Genomic DNA, 24,194 nt, shown 5'->3' on the forward strand with positions numbered 1-24,194 from the left:
TGAGGCTGCTCACTGACCCCGGCATGAGGGGGTAGGGGAGGATGGGGAGTGAGGGCCAAAACTTCCCACATTGCCCCTGCTTGCAGCAAAAATTCTCTGCTCCTATTGGCTGGAAACTGAGAGGTTGGCCAATGGGAGCTCAGATATTTTGCTGGGGGGGGGGGCGGGAACAGCATGAGAAGTCTCCCTCCTCCCTCCCCAGCCATCCAGAGCAGAGAGCAGCTGACTTTTAAAAGTGTGAACTGTTCTCTGCCTAAAGGTTCCAGTGAGGTGGCTGCGGGTTGGATCCGGTGGCTTGGAAGGCTGGATCTGGCCCGCTTGCAGCGTCTTGTCCCCCCGACACACACACTAAACAGTGTTCCATGCTTGGTGCATTGCGTTGCGTTTCACTCAGACACAAAACAGCCCCTCTTAAACAGACTCTGCTTTCTGGCCCTGCATGGTCCAAAGCCACAGGCCTGCAGGTTGGATAAATCATGCTGCAGCTTCCACCCAGCCCCATCCAGATGGAGTTTCCTCTTTCACTTCCCACTGAAAGCTGGCAGGGGCTTTGAAGAGGCTGATCTGTGCTGAGCAGTTGTTGCTGACAGGAAGGGAGCAAGAGGCCCAGCCCTGCAGCTCCCAGCCCCATGTGGGGGGCCCAGGGATCTGTCCCCCAGTCCTAGCGGTGTCACAGCTTCTGTGTAGGAGCTGAGCCAAGCTGTGCTCCAGGCTCTTCTAGCCAGGGGAAGTGATAGAGGAGGGAGGGGATAGGAGCCAAGACTCCAGCATTCTATCCCCAGCTCTGGGAGAGAAATGGAGTCTGGTGTCTGCAGCTGGGAGCCAGGACTCCTGGTGTCCCTAGGTCTGGCATGGGAGGGAGGTATAGCAGTGAGAGCATTTGGAGGGTGAATGGACAGATCCATCTATTCCCACACATGCTATCTACACTGCAATGTTTCCCACTAGGAGACAGTGCATAGGCACACACATACAGACTCCTCCACGCAAATTCCCCTCCCCCACCACCCTCAGAGACGCTGTCTCAGGCGTCCCCTGCCCTCAGGGGACAGATGGTGCTGATGAGTCGGTGGATCCCATGGGGCACTGAGCTGCCGGGGTGACCTGCCATGGATGAGAGGGGTGACTGAACCCCACCGCTAGGATGGTCAGAGGTCCCATTTTTAAAGGGACAGTCTCCTTGTTTTTTTCCAAAACGGGTCCCGCTGGGGACTCTTGTACATTTGAAAGGAGGAACGCGGAAGTGCCTATCGACTAATTGAGCAGTCCATGGAAATTACATCAACTACGTGTCTAGTCAATTAACTGCAATGTAACATCCTTAATACAGATCCCCCCCTGCCACCTATAGAGACACTGCCTCAGGCGTCCCCCGCCCTTCAGGGAACAGACAGTCGAGCCGCAGTTCACAGAGGATCCTTTATTGCTACACTACACTCCGCGCTGGCTGCGGGGGCGCCTGCTGGTTGGGGCAGCAGCCTGGATCCTTCCAGCAGCTGGAATGGGTCGCATGATGCCCAGCAGGGTTGAGGAAGGGACCCTCCAAGCCAGGCAGGGGGTCATGTGGAGAAGACACGGGGTGGCCCGAGCAGGGAGCCTGGCTGTGGTGTTTGGTGGGGATGGGCCTCGGGAGGGGGCTCAGGTAGGGTGGGGGCAGAGATCTGAGGTTTGCAAACGGGGCACGTGATTCCTGAGCTGGAGGCTTACAGCCAGCAGTCGCTGCTGCTCTCGGTGGGGACCCCTGTCACCTTGAAATCATTCACTTGGAAGACCCAGCGCCCTGGAACCCCGACGTTGCTCGTCTGCCCGATGCGGAGGACAGCCTCCGTGCGGGAACCCGGGATGTTGTAGAAGTTTTTGTTGTCACCGCTGTTGAACCCGGCCTGACGGCGGAGACACGGGGAGCAAATGAAGTTAGTGCACTTGCCTGTCACTGGGGTAGTGGGGGCAGCACTGACTGAGCAGAGTCCCCATATCTTTCCATGTAGCCCAGCGCCCCCTGCTGAGGCCCCCCACCACTCCCTGCAGCCCAGCACCCCCTGCTGAGGCCCCACCCTAATCCCCACACTCCAGCGTCCGCTGCTGAGCACCCACCCTGCTCCCTGCAGCCCAATGCCCCCTGTTGGGTCCCCACCCTCACTTATAATGTTCCTTCATGCTACCTTCTCATGTGAGCTGTGTAACGGGACCTACCTGGGCGGGTTTACCCCCTAGGCCAGTGTTGGCGTTTCCGCCACTCGCCGTGCCTGTGGTCCACTGGATCATTCCATAGTTCAGCATGATGAAGGTGACTTGGCCGTCGTTTGCCAGCACGGCCTGGAACGTGTTCACCTGTAGCAGAGAGGGAGGAGACCCAGGTGAGGGGGACCATGGGAGCTGCATAGACATGGGAACCACAGGGTCCAGCACCCCGCTAGCCATTCCCCTGGAAAGCCCCTGATTGGTGACCATGGCAATGAAGCCCTGGAGCAGCACACTTGAAGGAACCAGAGGATCTTGTCTGTTTCTAGCAGCCCCACCAGCTTGTCTCCCTCCTGCCTCTCCCCTCCCCAGGTGCTCAGCTGGAGCCGTGGGGAGTGAGGTGTCACATACCTTCTGGGAGGTGGAGCCGTAGTAGGCCACGCGGTCCCAGGTGGCCACAAAGGCCCACGTGGCTGTGAAAGGGATTGCTGGGAAGTACTGGTTCATGTCTCTGGTGAGGCGACGCAGCAGCCCAGGGTCCTGGCTCTCCCGGTAGTAGACGTCCCCACGCAGTGCATTGTTCACGTCACCCCAGTAGGGGGCCACAAAGGGGCGGCCATCAGCCAAGGGGAAGGGGTCGGGGGTGTACTGGGAAACAGCCACACCAAAGGACACCACGCCATTATTGTTCACCTGTGGGGGGGGGAGCAGAGAGGTGTCTGTAGGAGCACAGCAGAGCATGGCTAACACCTCCTTGCAGCACAGCACCCCCTGCTGTGTGCCCCACAGCACAGCACCCCCTGCTGTGCCCCCTGCTCTGCACCTCAGAGCACAGCGCCCCACTGTGCCCCCCACTCTGCACCTCACAGCACAGTGCCCCCTGCTGTGCTCCCGACTCTGTATCTCACAGCACAGCGCCCCCTGCTGTGCTCCCTGCTCTGTACCTCAGAGCACAGCGCCCCCTACTGTGCCCCCTGCTCTGCACCTCACAGCACAACTCCCCCTACTGTGCCCCCCCGCTCTGCACCTCACAGCACAGCGCCCCCTACTGTGCCCTCTGCTTTGCACCTCACAGAACAGCACCCCCTGTTGTGTCCCCTTTTCTGCACCTCACAGCACGGCACCCCCTGCTGTGTCCCCTGCTCTGCACCTCACAGCACGGCACCCCCTGCTGTGTCCCCTTTTCTGCACCTCACAGCACAGCGCCCCCTGCTGTGCCCCCTGCTCTGTACCTCACAGCACAGCACCTCCTGCTGTGCCCCCTGCTCTGTACCTCACAGCACAGCGCCCCCTGCTGTGCCCCCCACTCTGTACCTCACAGCACAGCGCCCCCTTCTGTGCTCCCTGCTCTGTACCTCACAGCACAGAGCCCCCTGCTGTGCTCCCCGCTCTGTACCTCACAGCACAGCGCCCCCTGCTGTGCTCCCTGCTCTGTACCTCAGAGCACAGCGCCCCCTGCTGTGCCCCCCCACTCTGCACCTCACAGCACAGCTCCCCCTGCTATGTTTCCCACTCTGTACCTCACAGCACAGCGCTCCCTGCTGTGGCCCCCCCGCTCTGCACCTCACAGCACAGTGCCCCCTGCTGTGCTCCCTGCTCTGTACCTCACAGCACAGTGCCCCCTGCTGTGCTCCCTGCTCTGTACCTCACAGCACAGCGCCCCCTGCTGTGCCCCCGCTCTGTACCTCACAGCACAGCACCCCCTGCTGTGCCCCCCCACTCTGCACCTCACAGCACAGCGCCCCCTGCTGTGTCCCCTGCTCTGTACCTCACAGCACAGCGCACTCTACTGTGCCCCATCGCATCTCTCAGCAGCATGGTACTCCCACTTCCCTTGCATTTCAGCAGAGAGGGGGGCACAGACATAGAGTTCAGTACAGACTAAGGGCTAGCAGGTCCATTCTGCCCTCCTGCTCTGCCATCCTGTCAAGCTGTGGCTGCAGAACCTCCCCGGGGATAGAATCATAGAATCATAGAACTGGAAGGGATCTCGAGAGGTCATCGAGTCCAGCCTCCCGCCCTCAAGGCAGGACCAAGCTCCATCTACACCATCCCTGACAGATGTCTATCTAACCTGTTCTTAAATATCTCCAGAGAGGGAGATTCCACCACCTCCCTTGGCAATTTATTCCAATATTTGACCAACCTGACAGTTAGGAATTTTTTCCTAATGTCCAATCTAAACCTCCCCTGCTGCACTTTAAGCCCATTACTCCTTGTCCTGTCCTTGTCCCAACCTCCAGCCCAGATCTGGGGGTCACGCTAGAACACAGCTTTCAGAGTGAAGCGCCCCATCTTCATGGAAAGTCTGCGAAGGATGAAACTCTGCCCTGACCAGAGCAGTCATTCCAAGGGTTGGTTCCCCCAGCTCCAGAGGAAAGTTACCCTGCGTTTGCACCCTGGGTTTGTGTAGCTTCACTCCCCCCCCCCCAGCTATTGGCGCTCACTCTGCCCTGGCCTGCTGGCATCACCAGTTCCCTGTACTGAACAATCTGCTCCCCTGGGAGGAGCTGATGGACTAGGCCAGATCCCCTCCTGGCATTCTCTGGAGAAACTGAGCAGAGTGAGCAACTTAGGGCTTCCTGTCTAAATACTGTTTGTATGATAGCTACATAGATAGAGTGTGTCTATGGGGATAGATAGATAGATAGATAGATAGATAGATAGATAGATAGATAGATAGATAGATAGATAGATAGAGTCTATGGGCAGGGATGGTAGAAAGCTCTGTGTGGCACCCTGTCACTGGCTGCCTGTAACTCATGTGCTGTGGGGTTGGCAGCGGGTTCAGCCCTGCCGTACGTACATACAGGGAACGATGGTCCTTGCCATAGAAGGTGAAGCTCATGGAGATGGGGATCTCCGGTGATGCCCCGTCGTCGGCTTTGGGATTCTGCCGGTCACTCTGGGCTGGGCCATAGGGATACAGCAGGGACTCTGTGGTAAGGACAATGTGTCTTGTGAGAGCTCAGAGTGGCTCCTCCCCCATCAGGTACCAATGGCCTCCAGACAGCCACCTCACATCTCATCCCAACCTGATGCCCTTTGGGATTGGTGATGTTCCTGAACAATATCAGGAGCTGCTCTGGGAGAGCTCCCCATCGGTCTTTGTATTCCAGAGCCACACTGAAACAAACCAAATCCTCCTGATCCTCCCCCAATCCTCCCCATCCCAAATATAGCCCCCAACCTGATCCCCACCCCAATTCTCCACCCACCCCAATACAGACCTCTACTCCAATCCCCACCCCAATTCACCCTGATTCTGCATCCCAGACCATGTACAGACCAATTCTCCAACCCCAACACAGAGCCTGACCCACACTGCTAATTCAGGCCCCTACCCTGATCCTCACAGAGAGCTACCAATTTTCTAAGTGAAGAAAACTGAATACCTTTGGCCCACGCCTTCTCTGTACCTTCATTAAGGGTTTGCCCCCCTCCCCAACGCCCTGCTCCCCACCCATTCCAGACGCCTTTCCCTCCATCAGTCCATCTTTCCTGTCCACCCTCACTTGCTTTTTCTGGGCCAAGGCAGCTCCTGGTTAGTGGCACAGTAGGGAGGGAGGGGGTAAGGGCTTTATCTAGGCACTCTGGGGGGTGGGAACAAGGGATCTGGGGTACAGGAAGGGGCTCTGGACTGAGTCAGGGAGTTGGGGTGCTGGAAGTGGTGTGGGGTATAGGCTCCAGGAGGGAATCTGGGTGACTGGTGAGAGGTGGGAATGAGGGAGGGTGGATATGAGCGATTTGGGATACAGGAAGGTGCTCTGGACTGGGACAAGGGGTTGGGGTGCTGGAAGGGGTACAGGCTCTGAGAGGGAGTTTGGGTGTGGGGAGGTTCTGACCTGGCCAGTGGTTTGGAATGTAGGGTTAGGAAGGGAGTTAGGATGCAAGAGGGGTGGGGGGGAAAGGATTCTGACCTGGGCATGAGTTTTGGCATGCGGGGTTTGGAAGGGAGTTAGGATGTGGGGGTGTTCTGATCTGGATATTGGGTTGGGTTGTGGACTTTGGAAGGGAGTTAGGGTGCAGAGGTTTTGATTTAGGCAGTAGATCAGGGTGTGGGGTGTGGAAGGGAGTTAGAGTGCAGGGGGTTCTAATCTGAGCGGTGGGTTGGGGTGTGAGGTGTGGAAGGGAGTTAGGGTGTGTGTGGGGGTCTGATCTGGGTGGTGGGTTGAGGTGTGGGTGTGGAAGGGAGTTAGGGTGTGTGGGGCGCTTCTGACCTAGGCAGGAGGTTCAGGGTGCGAGTTCTAGCCAGGCGGCACTCGTCTCACGCAGCCCCCATTCAGTGGTGCGGGGGGGGGGGGGTAAGGCAGGCTCCCTGCCTGCTCTGGCTCTGTGCTGCTCCCAGAAATTCCCAGCATGTCTCTTTTCTAGGTGGGGGCATTGCCAGCAGCCTCCCCTGAAGTTCCCATTGGCCATGGCTTCTGGCCAATGGGAGCTGCAGAGTGGGCACTGGGGGCAGGGGCAATACATGGAGCTTCTGTGGTCCTCCCCGCCCCCGCCATGCCTGGGGACCAAACAGTCTGGGAAACTGCACAAAGCCAGGACTGGCAGGGAGCCCATCCTGATTCTTCACCCACCCCTCTAGAACAGGCCCCTGATCCCTGTGTAACCAGCAGTAAAACCTCCACCCTGATCAACCTCCCTCAACACACTCCCTGCCTGGGTCTGCAGCCCATTGCTAATGCAGCCCCCACCCAACTGCTCTTCACCGCCCAGCTAATAAGGTCGCCCCTCCCATCCTGATCAGTTCCTACCTTCCACCATCTCCACAGGGGTGGGCAGCACTGACCCTGCAGAGGGGAGGGAACAGACTGTCAGCCGCAAGGCGCATGGACCCCAGCCCCCAGCCCCATGAGCCCAAGCCCAGCGCTGGCCGGACGTTTACTCACCCAGCAGCAGCAGCAGCAGGAAAGCGAGGGGGGATTTCATCTTGCTCAGACTTCGACGGGGACCCGCTGGGTCGAGATGGGCAAATGCAGCAGCAGCAGGACTGCGGGGCCAGGAGAGGGGGTGAGGGAAGGTACCAGCATGTCCAACGCGATCTAGTGACCTACCCCCATGCACACCCACTGCCTGTGTCTGTAACACCCATCGATCCCTCCTCGTTCACCCCCATGCACACCCCACTGCCTGTGTCTGTAACACCCATCGATCCCTCCTCGTTCACCCCCATGCACACCCCACTGCCTGTGTCTGTAAGACCCATCGATCCCTCCTCGTTCACCGCCATGCACACCCCACTGCCTGTGTCTGTAAGACCCATCGATCCCTCCCCATTCACCCCCCCATGCACACCCCACTGCCTGTGTCTGTAACACCCATCGATCCCTCCTCGTTCACCCCCATGCACACCCCACTGCCTGTGTCTGTAACACCCATCGATCCCTCCTCGTTCACCCCCATGCACACCCCACTGCCTGTGTCTGTAAGACCCATCGATCCCTCCTCGTTCACCGCCATGCACACCCCACTGCCTGTGTCTGTAAGACCCATCGATCCCTCCCCATTCACCCCCCCATGCACACCCCACTGCCTGTGTCTGTAACACCCATCGATCCCTCCTCGTTCACCGCCATGCACACCCCACTGCCTGTGTCTGTAAGACCCATCGATCCCTCTCCGTTCAACCCCCATGCACGCCCCACTGCCTGTGTCTGTAACACCCATCAATCCCTCTCCATTCAACCCCCATGCACGCCCCACTACCTGTGTCTGTAACACCCTTCGATACCTCCCCATTCACCATCATCCCTATTTCCCCTCTTCCCCACAACCATGTCTCTCTTCCACCACACAAAACTATGTCTAAACTGCAGGCTTCTTTCAGAAGAAGCTTTTCTGGAAGAGGTCTTCCAGAAAAACTTCATTTGAAAAAGTGAGTCTACACAGCAAAAGCAGAACAAAAAAGTGATCTGCTTTTTCAAAAGATAGCGTTCACACTGAATGGACGCTATCTCACATTTATGTTCTGATTGCTGTGGGTGGAGTGGAACGAGAAGTACAGATAGTTCAGAATGGCTACGTAGTTCGAACTATCTAGCCCGTGCTGCGTGTAGCCGCGTGGCACGGGGTTCGCACTAGCCGGCTTTTAAAAATGGCGGCGCCGGCTTTATGCTAATGAAGCCCGGGAAATTCAAATCCCGGGCTTCATTAGCAAGTTTGGTATGCATACATTACCCCGCTAGTTCGAACTAGCGGGGTAGTGTAGACATACCCTTTGTGTCTCTCAAACTTGACAAAGCCTCCCTGTGTGACCACGGCTATGTCAGGTAGCCTCTCGTGCCTCCGTTTCACCACATGAGAAGTAACAGTCTTCTCTGTGGCGAGCTTTTCAGGGGCAGCGCCTGCCACAACAGGGCCCTGATCTCGGTTGGGGTCTGGGCTGTGCCCAGCACAAAGGGGGCCTGATCTCAGCCAGAGTCTGTGCAGCTTCCAGCACAGCAGGGCCCTGCTCTTGGCTGGACGCCGGTCAGTGCCGGGCACAATGTTGCCCTGATCTCTGCCAGCTGCCCCTGGGATACAAGGCACTCACCGGCTGGGCTCCGCCTGCTCAGTGTCTCGGACGCGCCCGGGAGAATGAAACTCCCCAGCCTGCTGCTTCTCTTTATCTCACCTGGCCAGGGCTGGGAACCAGGAGCCCCCGCCTCCCTCCCTCCCTTCCCATGTGATTCTGGCAGCAGCCCAGCTCTTGCTGCTGTTGCACGCGCTCGTGTGTGTGTGTCTGTGTGCGCATGCATGTCCATATGTGTATGTACGTGTGTGTGTGTTTATGTATGTGTCCATATGCGGGTGTGTGTGTGTCCACATGTGTATGTACATGTGCATGTACGTATCTGTGCATATATGCATATGTATGTGTGTGTGTATTAAAGATGTTGAGAAGCAGGTAATTGGCTAATTGTGTAGTCGATATAATTTATATCGAGTATAGGATTAGTCCTTTTATCCAATCCATGCTTCCTTAATTTGGTCCCTCACCAAAGTAAGCTGTCATGGCATAATAGGGAAGGTCCTCTCTTTGCATGGGATGGGAAAGAAAGGATAGGAATAAATGGTCAGTTTTTAGAATGGAGCAAGGTAAATAGTGGTATTCCCTAGGGGTCTGTACTGGGACAATTTCTATTCAACATATTAATAAATGATCTGGAGAAAGATTTAACCAGTGAAATGGCAAAATTTGCAGATGATACAAAATTGCTCAAGATACTTATGTCCCAGGCAGACTGCAAACAGCTACAAAAAAATCACTGAAAACTAGGTGACTGGACAACAGAACAGCTGATGAAATTCAGTGTTGATATATTAAAGGTAATGCAGATTGGCAAACATAATCCCAACTATACATATAAAATGATGGGGATTCAATTAAGCTGTTACCACTCAGAAGAAAGATCTTAGAGTCATTTCCTGAAAACATCCACTCAATGTACAGCAGCAGTTAATAAGCAAACAGAATGTTGGGACTCATTAAGAAAAGGAGAGAATAAATCAAAATATATTGCCTCTTAAATCCATGGTATGCCCATGGCTGGAATATTGCATGTAGACGTGGTCGCTCCATCTTAAAAATATATTGAAATTGAAAAAGTTTCAGAAAAGGGCAACAAAATGGTTAGGGGTATGGAGGAGAGACTAACAAGACTGGGACTTTTCAGTTTGGGAAAGAGACGACTAAGGCAGTAACTGAGGTGTATGAAACCAGGGCTGCTGAGAAAGTGAATAGGAAGTGTTATTTCCTTACATATGTGGAACTCTTGCTACAGGATGTTGTAAAAGAGTTCAAAAAAGACCCTGATCAGTTTGTGGAGGAGAGGTCCATCCCTGTTCTTTCTCTCTAGGGCAGCTGGCATTGGCCACTGTTGGAAAACAGGCTACTGGGCCAGATGGACCTTTGGCTTGACTCAGCCTGGTTGCTATTATGTTCTTATGTTCTTAAGGTCTCATCGAGGTGCTTCTCTGCCTCCCTTAGCTCCTCCTATTCAGCAACTCTGGTCTCCAAAGCCTGTACACACTGGCTGCGTCTAGACTGGCAAGATTTTGTGCAAAAGTCGCTGCTTTTGTGCAAAAACTTGCCAGCTGTCTACACTGGCCGCTTGAATTTGCGCAAGAACACTGACTTTGTAACGTACAAAACCAGTGCTTCTTGCACAAATACTTTGACGCTCCCGCTCAGGAAAAAGCCCTCTTGCACAAGTGTTCTTGCACAAAAGGGCCAGTGTAGACAGGGAAGGAATTTTTTGCAGAAGAAAGTCCCGATGGCGAAAATGGCCGCCGGAGCTTTCTTGCGCAAAATCGCGTCTAGACTGGCCACAGATTGCACAAAAGCATCCGTGCCAAGCTAGACGCTCTTTTGCGGAAATACTTTTAACAGAAAAGCTTTTCCGTTAAAAGTATTTCCGCAAAATCATGCCAGTCTAGACGCAGCCACACAGACTCTGGGGCTAGGCGCTCCTTGAATCAAACACATGTGTCACCTCACCATAGGGCAAATAGTCATACGTGGCGTGTGTAGTGACCTGCATAGCCCCACTCTGTTGCTGGACTTCTGCTCAAATTCTCTTTTTACCCCTGCAAGCTGGTTCCTTTATTGGTCTTTTGTTTTTATCAGTGGGTGGGTTTGGCTTTAAATTTAAAAAATGTTAAGTGTATCTAGTCCTCCCTCAAACTCCTCTCCCCCCCCCCCCCCCCAACTCTTCTAGTAGCCACTTCTGTTTGGAATCTCCTCTGGTTGCTTTGGAGGGACTTTTTAAAGTTCTAGTCTCCCTGAGTAGCCCCCCCCCCCCCCCCCCCTTAAGGGCTGATGGACACTAATGGGCGTAGGGATCAAAGCCTTACTAAGAAACTCCCAGACTCGCCTAGCAGGCCTCTAGGTTCAACACATGGTCCCCCAAACAAACACAAAACCTTCTTGTCCTGGAGAAAGTGGCCTGATAAGCCGGGTGTTTATGGGCCCCACCCACGCCTGGCTTTGCCTGGGCGGAGCAGATCATTCCCAGAACGGGAGGAGACCATGTCAAACACAGAGCAGATGCTGTCCTGAGTAGTGCTCACTTGGCCCTGAGATCAAAGCACTGAACAACAGAAGGAGTGTGTGGGACCAAACAACAGAAGGAGTGTGTGGGCATCAAGCAGGGTGGAGTGGAAATACAAATTACTGCTGGCCACAGGCCACCAAACCCCGCCGGGGCATGAACCTGGGTCCCTAAGCCCTGAGGGCCTAGTCACTGCTGGAGAGCCAAGAGCAAGACAAGAGCAGACGCAGGCTGGCTGCTCAGTAGCAGAGTCTTGTTGCTCCTGGGAAAGGAAACGTGCTCTCCTGCGGCTAAAGAAACTCTCACCCGGTGTGGAACTGGCACCTGGCACCACGCGACCCGGATCCCGGTTGGCCTGTGTAGCGCCTATCACAACAGGACTCTGATTCCAGCCTGGGTTTGGGCAAACCTGGCATGCTGGGCCTAAATTTCAGTTGGTGCCAGCCCCTCATGCTATCTGGGCTCAGTGAACATGGATCCTATCCAGTCTTTATGTAGGGTCCTACCAAATTCACAGCCCATGAAAAACATGTCATGGCCCATGAAATCTGGTTTCACCCTAGGAAATCTGGGCTTTTGTCTGCTTTTCCTCTGCTCTGTTCAGTTGACACAGGTAAGACCAGCAGTTCTCAAATTGGGAGTCTTGACCCAAAAGGGAGTTGCAGGGGATTATGTTAGGGGCTCATAGTATTGGCACCCGTTCTGCACCGACTTTAGTGCTGGGCAGCTAGAGAGCAGTGGCTATTGGCCGGGTCCCAGCTCTGTAGACAGCATCCTGCTGGCAGTAGCACAGAAGCAAGGGTGTTGATGCCTTACCATTCCACCCTTATTTCTGCACGGCTGCCGCCAGAGCTGGGCAGCTGCTTACCAACAACTGCTGACTGAGGGCCCAGCTCTGCAGGCAGCAGCGCAGAAGTAAGGATGGCAAATCCACAGCAGGCAAATCTACAGCAGGCCATCCTGAGAGCTGTGCTGAGAGCTGTGCCGTGACTGGCGGAAGCTTTGCTTTGAGAACAGAAGTCCTGGCCAGCTGCCACCGCTCCACAACTGCCCTTCTCCTGGCTACCCTTCTCCTCCCCTGCCCTTCTCCGCACCCACCCTTCTGCTCATCTACCCCACTCTTCTGCTCATCGCGCCCACTCTTCTCCTGGCTACCCTCCTCTTCAACTGCCTTTGTCCACACCCATCCTTCTGCTCATCCACCCTTCTCCATGCCTGCCCTTCTCCTGGACACACTTCTTCGCGCCTGCCCTTCTCCTCTCTCGCCCTTCTTCTGGTAGTGCATCTACACTACCAGCCTTTATTTTGAAATAATGTCAAGCTAGAGGACTTCTTACTCCTACTCCTACGATCCTCATTTTATGAGGAGTAAGGGAAGTTGGGGGAAGAGTGCTCTTCCTTCGACATCCTGCTGCATAGACAGCACCCAAAGCTGAGTTACGCTATTTTGACGTAAGCTACACAGTTGATGTAGCTGAGTTGCGTAGCTTAATTTGACTTTAGCCCTGCTGTCTAGACTTATCCTAGAATTCTCTGCTGCTGCCTCTGGGCAATGGCAGGGGCATTTGTTGTGGCAGGTGGGGTTTGGATGGGGGGGTTACCTTAGGTTGGGGACAATTGGTTTCCTGTGTCTGGAAGCCCCAGTGATGGCAGACTGACTGCTTTCCTTTCTGGTTGGGGGCTTCAAACCCCGTACTTCCTTGTTGTTTTTAAATCAGAGTTGGGTTTAGGTTTATTTCAAATCTTCTTTTCTCTCAACCTGGGTGGCTTGGGCATTCGCACATGCAGCTGGGCCCTTGAATCAACATGTAACCCCTCTGGACCCAACTGGGGACAGCAGCAGCCAGGATCAGGGTCAATCTGGGGGTTCTTTTCCATCAGTCCAACACCGAACCGGCTCGAGCCCTAAACCCGTGTCCTGGGGAATTCACAACACCACTCTTGGGCGCCTCTGAGAGGCAATGCTCCCCCACTCACAGCCACAGAGACTGAGTGTGGCAATGACGTGTTTAATGAAAGGGGAGGGAAGTAACTTGTCATTAATTTGGGAAAACACCCCAGACAGGGTTCAGAAACATGATCCACGAGTAACAGTCCAAGCCCATGCTGGCCCTTCATTGCACCCCTCCCCCACTGCCTTGTTGGCCTCTTGTGGCACCCCCTCCCCCACCCTGCTGGCCCTTCGTAGCACCCCTCCTCCACTGCTCAGCTGGCACCTCATTGCATCCCTCCCCTACCACCCTGCTGGCCCCTCATGGCATCCCTCCTTCACTGCTCTTCTAGCCCCTCATTGCACCCCTCCCCTACCACCCTGCTAGCCCCTCATTGCACCCCTCCCCTACCACCCTGCTGGCCCCTCATGGCATCCCTCCTTCACTGCTCTTCTAGCCCCTCATTGCACCCTTCCCGTACCACCCTGCTGGCCCCTCATTGCACCCCTCCCCTACCACCCTGCTAGCCCCTCCTTGCACCCCTCCCCTACCACCCTGCTAGCTCCTCATTGCACCCCTCCCCTACCACCCTGCTAGCCCCTCCTTGCACCCCTCCCCTACCACCCTGCTAGCCCCTCATTGCACCCCTCCCCTACCACCCTGCTAGCCCCTCCTTGCACCCCTCCTCCACTGGCCCCTTGTTGCACCTCTCCTCTGCCACTCTTCTGGTTCTCTGTCACCATCCGCTTCTTGGCTGTGACCTCTGCACATCAGTCTCTGAGGGTATGTCTACACTACCCCACTAGTTCGAAGTAGCGGGGTAGTGTAGACATACCCTTAGTCAGTTTCAGCTCTTTTTCAGGCTGGGCAGACACTGCCCCATCTCAAGTGATTTCACCTCTGAGCAGAAACAGTCCTAACACAGGTGATTTCAGCACTGACTGAGCATTTTAAAAATCACAAAGGGACAAATAACAAGATAATAAAATAGCCTAATGAAGCTCTATTCTTTGAACCATGGTGAAGAGCACGTGGAAGCAGTCTTAGAGCAGACCCTTGATGAGACTATGCTACCTCCTGCCTGGGAGTCCTGCCCTGCCCCCTTATTGGCACAAGACTCTGACACTGGAGCCCTTGGCTTATCAGGGTTCTTTCAACTGAGAGTGACTCCTTCCTTTGGAAAAACATAAGAAACAACAAATGGGCTGGTAGCACTTTAGGGTATGTCTACACTACAATGTTAGTTCGAACTGACTGAAGTGTAGGAGCATAAGCTTTCGTGGGCAAAGACCCACTTCGTCAGATGCATGTAGTGGAAATTTCCAGAGGCAGGAATAAATATGCAGGCCAGGATCAGGCTGGAGATGACCAGGTGGATCCAATCAAGGAGGATGAGGCCCACTTCTAGCAGCTGATCTGGAGGTGTGAATTCCAAGAGAATAGAAGCTGCTTTTGTAGTTAGCAAGCCATTCACAGTCTTTGTTTAATCCAGAGTTGATTGTGTCAAACTTAAAGATGAACTGTAGCTCAGCAGTTTCTCTTTGAAGTCTGGTCCTGAAGTTTTTTTGCTGCAGGATGGCTACTTTTAGATCTGCAATTGTGTGTCCAGGAAGATTGAAGTGTTCCCCTACAGGTTTTTGTATGTTGCCATTCCTAATATCAGATTTGTGTCCATTGATTCTTTTACGTAGGGACTGTCCTGTTTGGCCGATGTATATAGCAGTGGGGCATTGTTGGCACATGATGGCATATATTACGTTGGTGGATGTGCAGGAGAATGTACCAGTGACAGTATGGCTGATCTGGTTAGGTCCTGTGATGGTGTTGCTGGTGTATATATGTGGGCAGAGTTGGCACCGAGGTTTGTTGCAAGGATTGGTTCCTGAGTTCGAGTTATTATGGTGCGGTGTGTAGTTGCTGGTGAGAATATGCTTCAGGTTGGCGGGTTGTCTGTGGGCAAGGACCGGCCTACCTCCCAAGGCCTGTGAGAGCGAGGGATCATTGTCCAGGATGGGCTGAAGATCACTAATGATGCGTTGGAGAGGTTTTAGCTGGGGACTATAGGTGATGGCCAGTGGTGTTCTGTTGGTTTCTTTCTTGGGCTTGTCCCGTAGCAGGAGGCTTCTGGGTACACGTCTGGCTCTGTCAATCTGTCTCCTCACTTCCTCGTGTGGGTATCGCAGTTTACAGAATGCTTGTTGAAGGTCTTGTAGGTGTAGGTCTCTGTCTGAGGGGTTGGAGCATATGCGGTTGTACCTCAGTGCTTGGCTGTAATCAATGGATCGTGTGGTGTGTCTGGGATGGAAACTGGAGGCATGCAGGTAAGTGTAGCGGTCGGTAGGTTTTCTGTATAGGGTGGTATTGATATGACCGTCACTTATTTGTATCGTGGTGTCCAGGAAATGGACCTCCCGTGTAGATTGGTCCATGCTGAGGTTGATGGTGGGGTGGAAGCTGTTGAAATCATGGTGAAATTCTTCCAGAGTCTCCTTCCCATGGGTCCAGATGATGAAGATGTCATCGATGTAGCGTAGGTAGAGAAGGGGTGTAAGTGGACGAGAGCTGAGGAAGCGTTGTTCCAGGTCAGCCATAAAAATGTTGGCGTATTGTGGGGCCATGCGGGTGCCCATAGCAGTGCCACTGGTCTGGAGGTATATGTTGTCACCAAATCTGAAATAGTTGTGTGTGAGGATAAATTCACAGAGTTCAGCCACCAGTTGTGCTGTGGCATCATCAGGAATACTGTTCCTGACAGCTTGTACTCCATCTGCATGTGGGATGTTTGTGTAGAGAGCCTCTACATCCATGGTGGCTAGGATGGTGTTTTCTGGAAGATCACCTATGCATTGTAGTTTTCTCAGGAAATCCGTAGTGTCACGAAGGTAACTGGGAGTGCTGGTGGCGTAGGGTCTGAGCAGAGAGTCCACATAGCCAGACAGTCCTTCAGTAAGAGTGCCAATGCCCGAGATGATGGGGCGTCCGGGATTTCCAGGTTTGTGGATCTTGGGTAATAGATAGAACAACCCTGGTCGGGGCTCTAAAGGTGTATCGATTTGTTCCTGTGTTTGTTTGGGGAGTGTCCTGAGCAGATACCTTCCCACCAACAGATACCTTCACACAGATACCTTCCCACCAACAGCACAAGAAGAAGAACTCCACATGGACTCCTCCTGAGGGCCGAAATGGCAGTCTGGACCTCTACATAGAATGCTTCCGCCGACGTGCACAGGCAGAAATTGTGGAAAAACAGCATCGCTTGCCTGGTAACCTCAGTCGTGCAGAACGCAATGCCATCCACAGCCTCCGGAACAACTCTGACATTATAATCAAAGAGGCTGACAAAGGAGGTGCTGTTGTCATCATGAACAGGCCTGACTACCTAAAGGAGGCTGCCAGACAACTCTCCAATACCAAATTCTACAGGCCACTTTCCTCAGATACCACTAAGGAATATACTAAGAAACTGCACCATCTGCTCAGGACACTCCCCAAACAAACACAGGAACAAATCGATACACCTTTAGAGCCCCGACCAGGGTTGTTCTATCTATTACCCAAGATCCACAAACCTGGAAATCCCGGACGCCCCATCATCTCGGGCATTGGCACTCTTACTGAAGGACTGTCTGGCTATGTGGACTCTCTGCTCAGACCCTACGCCACCAGCACTCCCAGTTACCTTCGTGACACTACGGATTTCCTGAGAAAACTACAATGCATAGGTGATCTTCCAGAAAACACCATCCTAGCCACCATGGATGTAGAGGCTCTCTACACAAACATCCCACATGCAGATGGAGTACAAGCTGTCAGGAACAGTATTCCTGATGATGCCACAGCACAACTGGTGGCTGAACTCTGTGAATTTATCCTCACACACAACTATTTCAGATTTGGTGACAACATATACCTCCAGACCAGTGGCACTGCTATGGGCACCCGCATGGCCCCACAATACGCCAACATTTTTATGGCTGACCTGGAACAACGCTTCCTCAGCTCTCGTCCACTTACACCCCTTCTCTACCTACGCTACATCGATGACATCTTCATCATCTGGACCCATGGGAAGGAGACTCTGGAAGAATTTCACCATGATTTCAACAGCTTCCACCCCACCATCAACCTCAGCATGGACCAATCTACACGGGAGGTCCATTTCCTGGACACCACGATACAAATAAGTGACGGTCATATCAATACCACCCTATACAGAAAACCTACCGACCGCTACACTTACCTGCATGCCTCCAGTTTCCATCCCAGACACACCACACGATCCATTGATTACAGCCAAGCACTGAGGTACAACCGCATATGCTCCAACCCCTCAGACAGAGACCTACACCTACAAGACCTTCAACAAGCATTCTGTAAACTGCGATACCCACACGAGGAAGTGAGGAGACAGATTGACAGAGCCAGACGTGTACCCAGAAGCCTCCTGCTACGGGACAAGCCCAAGAAAGAAACCAACAGAACACCACTGGCCATCACCTATAGTCCCCAGCTAAAACCTCTCCAACGCATCATTAGTGATCTTCAGCCCATCCTGGACAATGATCCCTCGCTCTCACAGGCCTTGGGAGGTAGGCCGGTCCTTGCCCACAGACAACCCGCCAACCTGAAGCATATTCTCACCAGCAACTACACACCGCACCATAATAACTCGAACTCAGGAACCAATCCTTGCAACAAACCTCGGTGCCAACTCTGCCCACATATATACACCAGCAACACCATCACAGGACCTAACCAGATCAGCCATACTGTCACTGGTACATTCTCCTGCACATCCACCAACGTAATATATGCCATCATGTGCCAACAATGCCCCACTGCTATATACATCGGCCAAACAGGACAGTCCCTACGTAAAAGAATCAATGGACACAAATCTGATATTAGGAATGGCAACATACAAAAACCTGTAGGGGAACACTTCAATCTTCCTGGACACACAATTGCAGATCTAAAAGTAGCCATCCTGCAGCAAAAAAACTTCAGGACCAGACTTCAAAGAGAAACTGCTGAGCTACAGTTCATCTTTAAGTTTGACACAATCAACTCTGGATTAAACAAAGACTGTGAATGGCTTGCTAACTACAAAAGCAGCTTCTATTCTCTTGGAATTCACACCTCCAGATCAGCTGCTAGAAGTGGGCCTCATCCTCCTTGATTGGATCCACCTGGTCATCTCCAGCCTGATCCTGGCCTGCATATTTATTCCTGCCTCTGGAAATTTCCACTACATGCATCTGACGAAGTGGGTCTTTGCCCACGAAAGCTTATGCTCCTACACTTCAGTTAGTCTATAAGGTGCCACAGGACTCCTCGTCGCTTTTGCAGATTCAGACTAACACGGCTACCCCTCTGATACTTAGTTCGAACTAACATTCATAGCCGCTACACTAGCGCTCCGCTAGTTCGAATTTGAATCGAACTAGCAGAGCGCTTAGTTCGAACTAGGAAAACCTCATTTTACGAGGATTAAGCCTAGTTCGAACTAGCTAGTTTGAATTAAGGGGTATGTAGCCCCTTAATTCGAACTAGTGGGAGGCTAGCCCTCCCCAGGTTTCCCTGGTGGCCACTCTGGCCAACACCAGGGAAACTCTATGCCCCCCTCCCGGCCCCGGACCCCTTAAAGGGGCATGGGCTGGCTACGGTGCCCGTGCCAGGTGCAAGCCTGCCAGCACCCAGCCAGCAGACCCTGCACCTGGCACGGATCGAGCCACCCACCCGATGCCCCCCAGCCCATCCCCTCTTCCCGGGACCAGGCTGGCAGCTCCCGGGAGCTTGCCCTGGACCTCGTCCACGATCTCCGCACTAGGCACAGGAAAGTGGCCGTCTAGGGCAGGAGAGCTGCCAGCCTGGCCACCCAGGAGCAGAAGTGCATGAAAATCAAGGGGGTCCACTGAGACCCCTGACCCTGAGCCCTGAGCTTACAATGGCCGTCCTGGGTCAGACCAAAGGTCCATCTAGCCCAGTAGCCTGTCTGCCGACAGTGGCCAACCCTAGGGACCCTGGAGGGGATGGACCGAAGACAGTGACCAAGCCATGTGTCTCGTGCCATCCCTCTCCAGCCTTCCACAAACTTTGGGCAGGGACACCACTCCTACCCCCTGGCTAAGACTACTCCATGGACCCAACTTCCATGACTTGATCTCACTTCCCTTTAAACTCTGTTCTAGTTCTAGCCTTCACAGCCTCCTGCAGCAAGGAGTTTCACAGGTTAACTATTTGCTTTGTGAAGAACAACTTTCTCTTACTAGTTTGAAGCCTGCTACCCATTCCTTTCCTTTGGTGTCCTCTAGTCCTTCTTTATGGGAACTCATGAAGAACTTTTCTGAATGCACCCTCTCCACCCAACCCCTGCTTTTAGAGACCTCTATCCTGTCCCCCCTCCGCCTCCTCTTGTCTAAGCTGAATAGTCCCAGTCTCTGTAGCCTCTCTTCATCTGGGACCTGTTCCCAACCCCTGATCATGTTAGTTGCCCTCCCCTCTCCCAGCCTTTCTCTTCCCCTCTCCCACCTCCTTTTCCCAGTCTCCCCCAGTTTTATTCAATAAAGACAGAGTCAATGTTGGAAGAAATGTTATCTTTATTTTGTACATCAAGAAGAGGGGCTAGGGAAGGGTAAGTGGAAGGAGGTGAGGGAGGAATGGGGTACGAGCCCCCGATGGGGAGGACTGGGCTGGCTCTGCGGGCTTCTGGGGGTGGAAGCTCTCCTGCAGCCCCCCAATTGCCCCCTCTCCCCAGATGGCAGCCTGCGGCAAGTGCAGCCGGGGTGGGGGTCGGGTCCCTTTAAGCGCAGCCCTCGGCTAGCCTGAGACAGCATCTCCACGCTCTAAGTCCTCCTCTGATGCCCTGCCGGCACTGCTTCCGGCCATCCTTAAGCCCTGTTCAGGGTCCACTCAATGTGGACATGCTAGTTCGAATTAGCAAAACGCTAATTCAAACTAGTTTTTAGTTCTAGACGCATTAGTTCGAATTAGCTTAGTTCGAATTAACTAATTCGAACTAAGTTAGTTCGAACTAACTCTGTAGTGGAGACATACCCTAAGAGGCCAGTGTGTCTCTGTTCAGAAGGCCTTGGGAACCTCCTTTTACTCTTGGCCTCAGACTTGTTCTTGCTGGATGGACACCTTCTTGGGACACAATGGGCATGTCTACACTGCTGTGTTATTTTGAATTAACATTGTTTCAAAATAACAAGGTGAGTGTCTAAACAGCAAGCCCATTATTTTGAAATAATTTTGACATAACAGGCTTCTTATTCCAGAATAATAAACCCTCATTTCATGAGGAATAACACTTATTTCAAAATAGTGTGTGTGTGTGGCTGGTGCAGCTGTGGTTATTTTGAAATAATAGTAGCCCAATGTCTGAGAGTCTGTAACGCTGAAATGCAGGCTGTTCCCTCTGGGGGGCGCTGTTGCTGAAATGCTGGCTGTTCCCTCTGGGGGGCGCTGTTGCTGAAATGCTGGCTGTTCCCTCTGGGGGGCGCTGTTGCTGAAATGCTGGCTGTTCCCTCTGGGGGGCGCTGTTGCTGAAATGCTGGCTGTTCCCTCTGGGCGGCGCTGTTGCTGAAATGCTGGCTGTTCCCTCTGGGGGGCGCTGTTGCTGAAATGCTGGCTGTTCCCTCTGGGGGGCGCTGTTGCTGAAATGCTGGCTGTTCCCTCTGTGCGGCCCGTGCTGCATGGAGAGTGCGGGGCCCAAATGGCCTCTTGCGCCACTTGCTCCCCCGCGGCAGCCCGGCTGAGTGGCCCGGCTAAGCGGCCATTTGGGTTCCATCATGGTGGCCTGGCTAAGCGGTGCAGAAGTCAGCCAAGCGCCACGGTGGGAGGGGAAGGGAGGGCGGGATGGTGACGTGCGGTGTGACAGCGACTCCAGGCCCCGCCCCCTGGCCGTGAATGTCTCCGCCCCGCCCCCCTTCGCTTCCCGCCGTGGCGCTTGGCTGATTTCTGCGCCGCTCAGCCGGGCCGCCGCATGGGAACAAGTGGCGCAAGTGACCATTTGGGCTCCACGCTCCACATGCAGCTGTTTGGGCTCCGCGGTTCCCCAAGTGAGAAGCAGGAGGGGGAGGAGAAGAGAAAGAGAGAGACAGAGACACGGAGCGAGAGACCGGAGGCTCAGGAGAGAAGACCGACGTGGAGGAGAGACCTGAAAATCCCATCTTATGATGGGCTAATTGACTAGTTTTGAAATAATTGGCCTCCAGGGCTTCTCAGAGTTGCCCTGTATCAGTATCCCTCAGCCCTCTAGTTTCCTTTCCACTGCAGCCTTTAAAGGTGCAGTCACAGGGGAAACAGTTTGTGGCTCAAGGAAGGCCCTGACAGCCCGATGCTACACTGCAGGACCCATTTCTGCAGCAACAGCTGACCCCAAGCTCTCACCGAGCCACCAGACAACTCCCAAGCCCCTGCCCAAGGGCAGAAGAGGGCCCCTTCCTGGTCTGGTCTGGAGATCCTGGATCTCATTGAGGTCTGGGGAAAGGAGGCTAACCTCCGCTATCTCAGCACCAGACACAGGAATGCAGACATCTATGGCCGGATGGATGCAAGCCTGGGCCGGAAGGGCCACATGCGCACCCAGGAGCAGGTGCACATGAAAATCAAAGAACTATGGGTATGTCTACACTACCACCCTAGTTCGAACTAGGGTGATTAATGTAGGCAACTGAAGTTGCAAATGAAGCCCGGGGTTTGAATTTCCCAGGCTTCATTGCCGGGCGCCGCCATTTTTAAATCCCCGCTAGTTCGGACTCTGTGCCCGCGGCTACACGCAGCATGGACTAGGTAGTTCGGATTAGGCTTCCTATTCCGAACTACCGGTACTCCTCGTGGAACGAGGTGTACCGGTAGTACGGATTAGAGAGGCTAATCCGAACTACCTAGTCCGTGCAGCGTGTAGCCGCGGGCACAGAGTCCGAACTAGCGGGGATTTAAAAATGGCGGCACCCGGCAACATGCAAATGAAGCCCGGGAAATTCAAATCCCGGGCTTCATTTGCAACTTCGGTTGCCTACATTAATCACCCTAGTTCGAACTAGGGTGGTAGTGTAGACATACCCTTAGGTAGGCCTGGGAGCTGAGTTACCGCTCAGAAGAGGCATCCCAGCCATGCTGCTTTAATGAGCAGCTGCACCCCATCCTGGGAAGGAGGGCGGTCCCATCCCCCCCCACACTTGTCATGGACTCCAGCCTGGAGACGCCCATTATCAGCCTCCTGAGGGCAGGGCTGTGCACCAGGAGTATAAGGAGGAGGAGAAGGTGGAAGAGGAAGACAAATCCAGCCAGGAGATGATGACCACCATCCAGAAGGTCATCCTCTCCTTGAAGCCAGTGTCCCCCTCCCAGGGTTGAGACAAGGCCCATCAGATGAGTTCCATCACTTTCCCAGACACAGGCAGGGACAGATGGGGGGGTCTGCCTGTTCCTCAATTGGCCTTCTTTTCCCGGAGCTTGCACAGCAGCTCATGTATGTGAGTACATGTGGCGCGCCAGTCCGGAGCAGTCAGCTGCAGGAGGCTGCTACAAAGGAACCTTTCTGGAAAGGCCTGTGTCAGGGCTGTTCCACACTCTGGCACACCGAGTGTAGAAGGTGGGGGCACACAAGAGACCTGAAAAATACCTTGCCTCTCTAGGCTTCTGCTTAAAAGCTCCCCAAGGCTATAGATTCCCTGGCCTTGGGAGGTTGCTGCCACCAAGTGAAACAAAAGAGACCCCTTTCTTCTTGAACCTAGGAAGAAAGCACTTGGACTTCTTCCAGAGGGTAACCCCAAGCTCTTTTACCTTATGAGAGCTTGGAAAAAAGAGAAAACAAACTTCAGTCTCTGGTAGCTGACCGTTCAGTCTTAGGCATGCATACACAGACCTTCTGTTCCTTTCCAGCACTCAAGAATCAAATCATTGCCTTAAAAAAAGGTGATTTTATTAACAAAAACAAAAAGATATCCTGGATAAAGCATACCTGGTTGCTAGGTTCTATGGGCACAGCTTAAATAGTGGATGGGAGGGGAAGAGCACATGGATTTTACATAGTTTTACCTAACAGCAAAATAAAGAAAAATAACCTGATAGAGACTAAATACACATTTTCCCTTCTACTCATGATCTACATTGATCTGTACGTCAAGGCCCAGTTCACTCCCATGTCCACTATTTTCTATAGGCATGATAATGCTGATTACTGCATTTGTTGCCTCCACCCTTAACTTAGAATTTCTTTCACACAAAGAGAGCAGGCAAGGTATCTATATGCAATTCACATTTCAGCACTGTTTCCCCATTGGTTCTTTTGGCCGCCTGCCAACACCCTGGCTAGCTACCTAAGTTTACCCTTTTAGTCACCAGGTGCTAGCCAGCACTCCTGCTATCTTACTCCCACCTACCTTACTCCTGACTCAATGGCGGGACACCTTCCCACCAAAAGCCACCACTAAGGAGAGTGGGGTCATGGACACACAGCACACGGTCATGCCTGCACTCTCAGAGCAGCATCTGCTCCTGGTCAAGTGCAGCGAAGCGGAGGACACCAATCCCCTGTATGGGAACCTGCCAGGGGGAGGGAGGGGAAGATGGAGTGACCCCAGTACCACCCTCCCTGGCAAGAGGCATCTGCTGCTTACACACCTCCCCTAGCACCCTCCCTCACTCTTCTGCAGCAGGCAGGGATAGAAGTTCTCTCCCTGTGGAATGCTGCCACTGCCTGATCCGGCATATGCACAGCACAGAGGGAAGGCAAGCTGCCCTGTCATCCCCCTACCACTCACAGGCTCCTGGCCTGGCCAGCACCTTCCCATGCCTGCTTGTCCCTGGGACATGGAGGTAGTGAGGCTCACCTGGGACATCTGTGCTCCTGCCCACACATGGCCTTGCTCCAAGCACATTGCCATCGTCTGAACTGAGACCTTTCAGTGGCAACTCCGAGATGAGGGCTAGGCTTCATACACATAGGTGTCTCCTGGGAATACTGCCCTCCTCACTTTTCTTCACAGCTGGGCCAGCTGCAAGGTGAGGCGCATCCACCACCTCCTGTGCCATCCCC

General features: G+C 53.6%; 1 protein-coding gene across 3 annotated transcripts in view; it reads right to left on the minus strand.

The window, feature by feature from the left end:
- Window positions 1-1,424: 1,424 nt before the first annotated feature.
- LOC102447923 (sushi, nidogen and EGF-like domain-containing protein 1) overlaps window positions 1,425-24,194 on the minus strand; it is a 68,332-nt gene continuing 45,562 nt past the window's right edge. For 2 of the 3 annotated variants that reach the window (XM_075907499.2, XM_075907498.2), the window contains exons 2-7: window positions 7,074-7,174; window positions 6,939-6,974; window positions 4,988-5,118; window positions 2,593-2,874; window positions 2,194-2,331; window positions 1,425-1,883 (exon numbers count right to left, since the gene is read on the minus strand). In XM_075907499.2, the coding sequence (XP_075763614.1) occupies window positions 1,704-1,883; window positions 2,194-2,331; window positions 2,593-2,874; window positions 4,988-5,118; window positions 6,939-6,974; window positions 7,074-7,113 (807 nt within the window). In that variant the 5' untranslated portion in view covers window positions 7,114-7,174 and the 3' untranslated portion in view covers window positions 1,425-1,703. Of the gene's footprint in view, window positions 1,884-2,193; window positions 2,332-2,592; window positions 2,875-4,987; window positions 5,119-6,938; window positions 6,975-7,073; window positions 7,175-8,716; window positions 8,776-24,194 lie in introns of those variants that run through there. The other variant, XM_075907497.2, reaches the window with a different exon arrangement.

This window comes from Pelodiscus sinensis, chromosome 22, assembly GCF_052426305.1.
Source record: "Pelodiscus sinensis isolate ZL-2025 chromosome 22, ASM5242630v1, whole genome shotgun sequence".
Lineage (NCBI taxonomy): Eukaryota > Metazoa > Chordata > Testudines > Trionychidae > Pelodiscus > Pelodiscus sinensis.